The sequence below is a fragment of the Myotis davidii genome, unplaced genomic scaffold (assembly GCF_000327345.1).
Source record: "Myotis davidii unplaced genomic scaffold, ASM32734v1 scaffold1832, whole genome shotgun sequence".
In the NCBI taxonomy this organism is placed as follows: Eukaryota; Metazoa; Chordata; class Mammalia; order Chiroptera; family Vespertilionidae; genus Myotis; species Myotis davidii.
Window position 1 is genome coordinate 380,931 of NW_006283151.1, and position 9,881 is coordinate 390,811.

A 9,881-nucleotide genomic window follows, 5' to 3' on the forward strand; every position below is an offset into this window, starting at 1 on the left:
GAGTTATGAACCAGAAAAGAGAACAGAAATGATCTAAACTGGAAAATAGAGAGAAAAGAAATTGGGGGGAAAATGAGCAGAGTTTCACAAACCTGTGGAACAAGTTCATGTCATCAGAGAACCAGAGAACAGAAAAAGTACAGTGCTGAAAAAAAGCTGAAGAAATAATGGTTCAAAAATGGCATAAGGCAAAGATGTACAAGTTCAAGAAACTTAACAAACCACCAACAGAATGAACCTAAAGAAATCCAAGCCCAGAGACAACTTAATCACACTGCTGAAAACTAAAGACAAAGAAACAATCTTGGCGCATGTAGAGATAGGTGCTCTAAATAAGGCATTACCTATAAGAGAAAAATAATTTGAATAGTAGTCTCATCAAAAACTATAAAGTAACATTTTTTAAAGAGAAAAATGAAATAGTGTTAACCCAAAATACTACATCCAGCAAAAATGTTGTTTAGAAATAAAGATGTTTAAACTTTTTGTTTAAAAATAAAACTAAGAGGATTTATAGCCAGTACACCTATTCTAAAATAATAGAAATTCTTCAGATGGAGGAAAATGACATAAGAAGGAAACCTGGAAAATTAGGAATAAAGGAATACCAAGAGAAATAGTAAATATTTGTGTACATATTACAAAGTATTCCTGTTCTCTTGAGTTCTTATATATGTTTGAAGTTACAAGCAAAAATTATAACATGGCCTGGAGATTTAAATTGTATGTAAATGTATATGTAATATACAAGACAACTATAGCAAAAAGAACGTAAAGGGAAGAAAGTAAAGGGACCTATATGATAGAAAGATTTCTACATTCTAATTGAAGTAGTAAACTATTGTTTATTGTGAAAAGTGAAGTCTGTTTTTTAATCCTGTTATCAACCACTAAAAGATATATAAAAGAATGTTATAGCCAAAATCACAAAGATTAAATGAAATTAAATAACAAAAAGAATTCAAATGTCTATAGTCAGCAAAAAATTAGAAAGAGAAACAAAAACAGAGGGAACAGAAAACAAACAATAAAATGTTATACCTAAATCTAAATAAATCAATAATTATATTTAATGTAATTACATGTAATAACATGATATAATTATATTAAACACACCAATTTAAAGGCAGGAATTGCCCTGGCCTGTGTGGCTCAGTTGGTTGAGCAATGTCCCATGCACCAAAAGGTTCCCGGTTTCATTCCGAGTAGGGGCAATTTCCCGGGTTGTGGGTTCAGTCCCCAGTAGAGAGCGTGCAGGAGGCAGCCGATCTCACACTGTTTCTTTCTTTCTCTCTCTCTTTCTCCCTTCCTCTCTAAAATCAATAAACACATACAAAATTTTTATAAGGAATTATTAGAAAGGATAAAAAAAATTGCACAAATGAACATAGATTAACTACAAAAAACTCACCTCAACAATCATCATAGATAGATTAAAAGTAAAGAACGTAGAACTATAACTATGCCTGTCACACAGTAAGCACCCAATAAATGATAAATGCTAACAATATCAGTACTATAATCATCAAATTGGATGGAGTGGGAAAGATTACTTTTGAATAGATGACATTATAGTCTTCTCTGAGACTAGAGAAAACAAAGAAAGATTGAGTACCATGATGGATAAATTTATGAGTATGGAGGCAAAATATCTGAGGGAATGTGAGATTCTTAAGCTTAATTTTACCTGTAAAGTAAAATATTTTCATAGAGAAAGATAAAGGACAAACTCATTGAGGAAAATTGCCACTGTGGGCAATAGGAGAGGCTGTTGACCATGAAACTATAAAAGGATTGCTGAGTAGGACTGACAGCTTGGCAGAAATCAGAAATCATAAACTGATCTGACATTAATCATCAGAGCTTTAATTTTCTCCAGCAATGCTCAGAAGCTGGAGTGTAGAAATAGTCCAGTCATTAGCTAAACTAGACATAATAAGGAGAGATTTACCAACTCAGTAAGAAGGGCTCCCCAGAGAGGACAGGCTGGTCAATTATACTTATTAATATAATTGAGTGAATATAATTTTCATGTTACTCCAATGATTTTAAAGGCATCTCTTTTGGAAAGCACATAAATGTCTGTCAACTGAAGTATAAATAAATAAAAAACTGTGGTACAAGCATACAATAAAATATGACTCAAGAATTTAAAAAGAACAGACTACTGACACACACCACATCTTAAAAAATTATAGCCCGCATGACCAATAATTTTATATAAAATTCCAGAAAAGACAAAACTATAGTACAGGAAACAAATCAGTGTTTGCCTATGGCTGGTGGTAGACTGATTGTAAAGGGACACCAGGAAAATCTTCCCCCCAATTTTATTAAGATATAATCGACATATAACATTGCATCAGTTTAAGATGTACAACATCATGATTTTGGGTATATGTATATACTGAGAAATGAGTACCACAAATTTAGTTAATACCCATCATTTCATATAGTAACAATTTTTTTTTTCTCGTGGTGAGATGAAGAAACTTTTAAGAGCTGATGGAATAGTGCTATACCATGACTGTGGCAGTGGTTAAATAACTATATATCTTCTACACTGCAGCACACATCCCCAAACAGAGCTTAGCAGTTTCCCTGAGTTAAGGAAACAGCAGTCAGAACTTGAGAAGTTGAAGATCACTAAAATTGGCAGGATGGAGTACCAAAGAACAGAGAGTTGCACAGAGAGGAGTACTGAAGGTTTGTAGGGGGTTTCCTCTGTATTTCTTGCTGAGTGACAACAGCATAATGTCAACAATATCTTAGGTTTACTTAGGACTGGGAATGTTTCATTCTTCCAACAGCCAGAGTGGAAAGACCTCCAATCACAGGGCATTAAGTACTCAAGAGTACTGCCTGAGCAAGGGACCAAATTAGTTCTAGACTGAAGGCTGTTTGGGACCTGCCTAGAAAAGCTAGAAGCAAGCCTTGTAAGACTCAAACTATTCCACATAACTTAACTGCATCTCAGGATAAAAACCCAATATATTAAAAAGAAAGATAAAATACACAATGCCTGGTATCCAATCACAAATTACCAGGTATAGATCAGGAATAATAAACAAAACAGAATTAGTACACAAGGTCATTAAAACAGCTATCACAATTATATGTCATATGTTCAAGAAGGTAGAGAAAAGAATAAGTATTATAAAGAGATACATAAAAAGTATTTAAATTAACTAAATGCATTTTAGGAGATAAAACATTTAATATCTGAGGTAAAAAATATATAATATCTGGATGGGATTCACAGCAGATAACACAAAGTAGAAGAAAATTAATGCACTATAAGATATAATAACAGAGGCTATCCAAAATGAAACATAGAAAAAAGAGTGAAAACAACTGAACAGAACATAGTCAGCTGTTGAGAGAGCATCACATAGTCTAATATATGGGTACTGCGCATCCTAGAAAGAAAAAGAGAGAGAACAGAAAAATTTTGTTGAAGAAATAATGACTGCAATTTTTCCAAATTTGATAAAAATTATAAACCCAGATCCAAGACACTCAATGAGCCCTAATAAAATAACCATGAAGAGTACATCAAGATACAGCACAGCATAATTAAATTGCTTCCAGTGATAAAGAGAGAATGTTAAAAGCCATCAGAGGAAAAAAACAACATTTCTTCTGAAGAAAAAAATTAGAATAATAGCAGACTTCTGGTCAGAAATAGACATGACAGACAATAAGTAGAGTGATATCTTTAAAGTACTGAAAGAAAAAAACTTTCAACCTATAATACTATATACAGCAAAAATCTTTTTCAAAAAAGACAGCAAAATATTTGTTGAGACAAACACTGAGCAATTTCACCAGAAGACCAGCACTACAAATTATCATTTAATAACGAGTACAAAATAAGGACATTTCCCAAGAAATCTTGGAAATTTTCTCTTGAGAAGGATTACCAGAAGATATTCTCCAGCATGAAGAAAAATAAACTGAAGGAAGAACAGGAGGATGTAAGGAACAATGCTAGGGGAAAAAAATCTGTAACTCTTGATAATTCTAATAACTGTTTTAAACATTTTAAATTAAAACTTGTAACTAAAATTCCTGATGCTGTTAACATGGGAGGTATGGAGCAAGGGAAAATGCTGGAGGATCTCTTCTACTATCTACAAGAAGCATAAAAATAGAGAATAATTCCAGATATTAGAGAAACATAAATTACTGTTTGTTAAAAGGGTAACCATTAAAAAACTTAGTTATCTTTCTATGATATATTTCAAAAAAATATCCTAAATTGGAATAATTGCATTAACTTATAAAGATACCATTTATGAACTTACAGTACATATGTCTAATCAAAATATGTTACCATATAATTGATCTATTTCCTATGTGAGCATGATGCTTCATGGAGTGCTGAGCTGAGAGAAATAATAATCAGTGTGTACCTCTGCAAGTCAAAACTTTTAATATACTTTTATTTCTAATTTGCTATTGAGTAAATGTGTAATTACACATACGTATCCAAATGTTTATTTCCTTTTTTTCTTTACATTCTCTGCTACTTTAAAGTATTTAAAACCAAAAGCATAATGGAGAAATAAAATGAGCAATAATATAAGAACTAATTTATTCACTATACATATCTGTGTTGCTACATTTACTTCAGCTATTTTTAAAGGAAAGATACAGCCATGAACTTACTCTCAATTAATCATACCAAAAACAGAATTTTACCCCAGCTTTAAAAGATATAGCAGAAGAGAAGTTAAATAAGTTAAGATACATCACATCTTTACATTCTGCAAATGTTTAGAGGAAATGTTTGTAAAAGATTATAGTTCTTTTCATTTATACCTACCTTATTCCGGACCTTCACTTTGAATACTAATATGTTCAAAAACCTCAAGAGAAAAAAATCATACCATATGTCCTTCGGCTCGAGCTTTATTCTGCCTTGCTTCCCATTTTCGTTGTAGGTACTCTTCTACTTGTTTAGCTCTTTCCACAGCTAGCTGCCCCCTTTGCCTGGATAATGTAGATAAATAGCAAATTCAGAAATTCTGAACATTAAATATTCCATAAAGTTAAAAATTATTCTAAATCTTTTCTTTGTTGTAGAATATGAAGGCTGATATGAAATAAAACCTTCCTCTGTAATGAAGAAATACCTACATGTATATTAGTGTCTACTACCTAGAACAAATTCTTTACTGTTTTAGGTAGAAGTAAAATCTATACTAGCATTCCAAATCTTAACGAGGTTACTCTTACATTTATTTAATCAACTCAACTTATAGATACATAAAATTATTTTAGACTATACTTAATTACAGAAGAATCTCAATAGCTTCCAAGTAATTAAGCGTATTTCAGAACTCTGTATAAAATATATCTAAGATCTTTCTCTTAATCAGTATTGAAAATTAAAGCAGTATAGTAGCAATTTCAAAACTGAATAAAAAGTTTATTTGGGTGAAATTTCAAAAATATAGTAAAAAGCAATGCCTGAATTCCTTAAATATCAGCACTATGAAACAGTAAAATAGTTGTTAGGAAAAAAATTAATAGCACAGTTATTTGTTTTTATCTTTTCCAATTATAGGTCTGTATCTTCCTCTGACAATTACTACAGAATATAAACATGTTGAGTCCAGACTACAAATAAAAATATCAATAACAAACATTTATTGAACATCTAATATATATTGTGCCTATTACCATGCTAAGTATAAGAGACACAAAAATAAATACAACCCAACCCCAGTAATCATAGAACTCTGAGTATAGTATCAACTCCAGTTCCTTTTGGAGGTGAGGAACAAAGATGAAGTTATTGTCTGTGCTCCTATTAGGATTTTGCTACTAAAGCACACAAGTTTCCTACAGCCTTTCTTTAGGACCATAACTAAGTTATGGTCTGAAAAACACATGCAATAATGCCTTTTCTGTCTTCTGGTAGGTTTAAAAACTTCTGATTTTTATGCCTCAAATAATAATTTTCTTTACATGTTTTGTTAACTACTAACTGAAATATAAACACTTTTTAGAAATGAAATTAAGCTATTAAAATCTGTTCCACCACAAAGCTATGAATGAGCATGCTCTAAGGTTCATTTACCTTATGTGATGCGTAAAGGAGATTCTTGTGAAATTTCCATCCCTGGAATTTTCTAAGATTAGATAATCTCTAAAGCTGGCTAAGAGCCTTTTATTGTGACTCTCAGATATGGCTAGGTAGCTAAATTTTAATCTAGTTCCACATGACCAAATTCAGAAAAACACTCCAGCCAAGCCATGGTAGCTTGAGTAGATTAAGCATAATGAAGGAGAAAGTTGTTAATGCCTCTGTAGAGCACATGTGCTATATTCTACCAGTCATATTATGCACTGCATAGCTCTGAGATTAATAAGGTACATCTGGTCTGGATCCTAGCCTACTAAAGCCTCTTTTAAATAAAGCTGGGCCTAAAAAGGATAGACAAAATTTCAGAGGGTATGATGCTCAGTCATGTCTACTGAAACTACAGGTCTACTGTTAGGCTTTTTGGGGGGGGTCCTGAAGGATTACACCACCATCTGTAATTAGATAAAGTTTCTAATCTCTCTAGTATGTGTCCTCACTGCATCAACTTCCTTCTTTAACCTTTACAGAAGTAAATTGGATTTTATTTTCCATCCTAAGATACTATGTCTAATGTTTGTCAGTCGGAACCTCCAACTGACATGTTAATACAACAGCTGCACAGAATTATTTTGCTAAAAACCTGATTATATGTACTATAGCTTTGATTTATAAACTTTTCACACCATTTATATCTATACTAGTGGCCCGATACACAAATTCATGCACACTGAAAGGAAATTAATTAGAAGAAATATTTTAATATCACTATTCACCCTTTCTCTATAATATAAGTATCAACCAAACTCACGATCAGCAATGACAGATCAAAACACATATGTGCGATTGGCACCAGCAAGATCTTTATATGTATCATGCATGCACAAGTCAACTTAGCCTTTTATATAAATATAGAATAAACTTGTTTAATTAGACCTGCTTTCTGATTTGGCTAAACTTTTTCCAGCCCAGTGAAGCACCCCAACTTCTCTTTCAGGTAATTGTCAGCAACACAGCAGTAAATAACAATATGAAGCAGAATATTATTGTATATCACCCAGGGAGAACAAAGGGTAAAAATATTTAATTGCAGCATTGTTTGACTACATTCTGTGCAGTGAGAAAACCTGAAGTCATTTTCAAGGTTCACCATTTCTTACTTCTTTTCAGTCGTGTCAAGTTTCTAAGCTTTCTAAACCTTCATTTTCTGGCTAATGAAAAGAAACTAGGATTCCATGAAGTCTCCTATCTACCTACTAGAGGACTTCTGTGAGGATCAAATGAGATGAGGCATGGGAAAACACTTCACAGACATTTGGTTAAAATGTAAAATGTTTCCACCTGGCTATGAAGCAAGTCGTGTTCCTGGGCTGAAGAAACTCCAAGGAGGCTAGTCATTGCTAAGGAGAGGAAACTGGGTGTTGCTATGTGACATCATTACCCAGCACCCACAGCCACCATTTCCCAGCTAGGCTGGGCTACGGGTTGCGTTTTGTGCCATGGGGTGTTGGCAGCATCGGCTGCGATTTGGTGGGCTGTTGCTCCGGGGTTGTGGTAGGACCCGTGCCTCACTTGGGGGAAGCTGAATGTTGCTTTGTCGGCACAAGGTCTGAACTGCCATTTCACTGTTAATGACCAGTATACATTATGGCAGCTCCTGCATTGAGCTTCTGCCCTCTGGTGGTCAGTGTGCATCATAGCGACCGGTCGGATGGTAGGAGGGACACTTAGCATATTAGCCTTTTATATATATACTAGAGGCCAGATGCACAAAATTCGTGCAAGGGCCTTGGTCCCCCACCACTGCTGCAACTTCCTCTGCCTGCCCCCCAACCCCCGTGGTTTTGCCTAATTAGTATATTATGCTTTTATTATTATAGAGGCCCAGTGCATTAATTCATGCATGGGTGAGGTCCCTTGGCCTGGCCGGTGATCAGGGCCGATTGGGACCATGGGAGATTGGCTTGCCAGGGGAGGGGGGCTGCAGGAGGTTGGCCAGCTGGCAGGGCCTTGGGAGGTTGGCTGTGGAAGTGCACTGACCACCGGGGAGCAGCTCCTGTTTTGAGCATCTGCCCCCTGGTGGTCAGTGCACATCACAGTAACCAGCTGACCAGTCATTCGGTCACGTAGGCTTATATATATATAGACTAGAGGCCTGGTGCATGAGATTTGTGCACTGGTAAAGGGTATGGCCTGCAGGTATCAGCCTGCTGTGGGAGCACCACTCATCCCGGTCTTCCAAGTGGCTGTGGACCCGCCCTCTGAAAGGCCTCTCCCTGCTGCGGCATCTTTGGTGGAGCCGGAGAACTTGCATCTCCAGAGGACCCAGCTGGGGCCAAGCCCAGGGACAATAGCATTGAGAGGCGGCAGAGTAGGCCTCAAACCTGCCTCCTAGCCTCCCGAGTCAGCTCTGCAAGCCTGGTAGCAGCAGTGCTACACAGCCTGCAGGAGTCCGGAGGAGGTGGCAGGGAGCGAAGAGGAGCCTGCGGCGAGGAGGTGGTGATCGCAGCCCAGGGTCCTGCCTGTCGGCCTGGGGTTCTCAACGGGAGCAGCCACTCATCCTGGTCAGCTGAGTGGCTCTCCCATTGTGGTAGTACCCTGACCACCGGGGGGCAGCTCCTTCATTGAGCGTCTGCCCCCTGGTGGTCAGTGTGCGTCATAGTGACTGGTTGTTCTGGTCGTTCCACCATTTGGTCACTGGGCTTTTATTATATTAGTACAGGATAATACTACCTGATCTATTTATTTATATGATTTGTAAGTTTTGCTTCATTGACTCGTCTTTTCCTAATCTGGCTTAAATAAACAGGTTTATATAACTGTCTGGTCTCAATCACAAATTTAAAACCTGTAGTTATCTTTGCTTAACACTATTTCTTTTTCTTCTCATTTATTAAACAAATACTTATTGAGTTTCAACTATTTGCTAATATTACGCTTGCCTTTGAAAATACAAAGATAGATAAAACAGAATTCCAGGAATACAAGGTTGGTTCAACATGCTAAAATCAGAGGAGTACACCTTTATTAATGAAGAAAAGATTAGCTTAATTTTTCCTATGACTCCTAATGATGTTTAGAAATCTATAAACTGTCTTTATTTCTCATGCATTTCTGCTTACTACTTCATATATACCAAACAACAACAAAAAAGAATCCATACTCATCCTTATTCCTCTCTAAAGTAAAACTGGACTAAACGTTGGATACAAACTATATATTTATGCTAGGCTCATGGGATAAAGAGGAAATAGACAATTTACTTAAGATTTATTCTTTTCATTAAACATTATTAAGAATTCATATGCACATACTCTGTTTTAAGCCAACTAAATATACTTTATCTTTTGTGTTCCAAAATTATACCACTTTGAATCAGTAAAACATTAATCTAAATTAATAATAAAGAAATGAAAAAATAAACTGCATATAAGCCACAAATATAAAATAAACAATTAAGAATTTTGGAAAGTAAAATACAGACATTAAAATAGGTTAAAAATTATTCTAAAACTCCTTTTTTTTATCTAGACATGAGAAAAAAAGGAGTAAGTTATTTTCTCTCTTTTTATTATTTTAAATATATTTTATTGATTTTTTACAGAGAGGAAAGGAGAGGGATAGAGAGTTAGAAACATCGATGAGAGAGAAACATCAATCAGCTGCCTCCTGCACAACCCCCAATGGGGATGTGCCTGCAACCAAGATACATACAGGCCCTTGACCGGAATCGAACCTGGGACCCTTCATTCCGCAGGCAGACGCTCCATCCACTGAGCCAAACCAGTTA

General features: G+C 35.5%; 1 protein-coding gene across 4 annotated transcripts in view; it reads right to left on the minus strand.

The window, feature by feature from the left end:
- Positions 1 to 9,881, minus strand: part of NEK1 (NIMA related kinase 1) — a 154,382-nt gene that overhangs the window by 70,900 nt on the left and 73,601 nt on the right. For all 4 annotated transcript variants that reach the window (XM_006753487.2, XM_006753485.2, XM_006753488.2 and 1 more), the window contains exon 17: positions 4,893 to 4,995. In XM_006753487.2, coding sequence (XP_006753550.1) covers positions 4,893 to 4,995 — 103 coding nt within the window. The remainder of the gene's footprint in view (positions 1 to 4,892; positions 4,996 to 9,881) is intronic.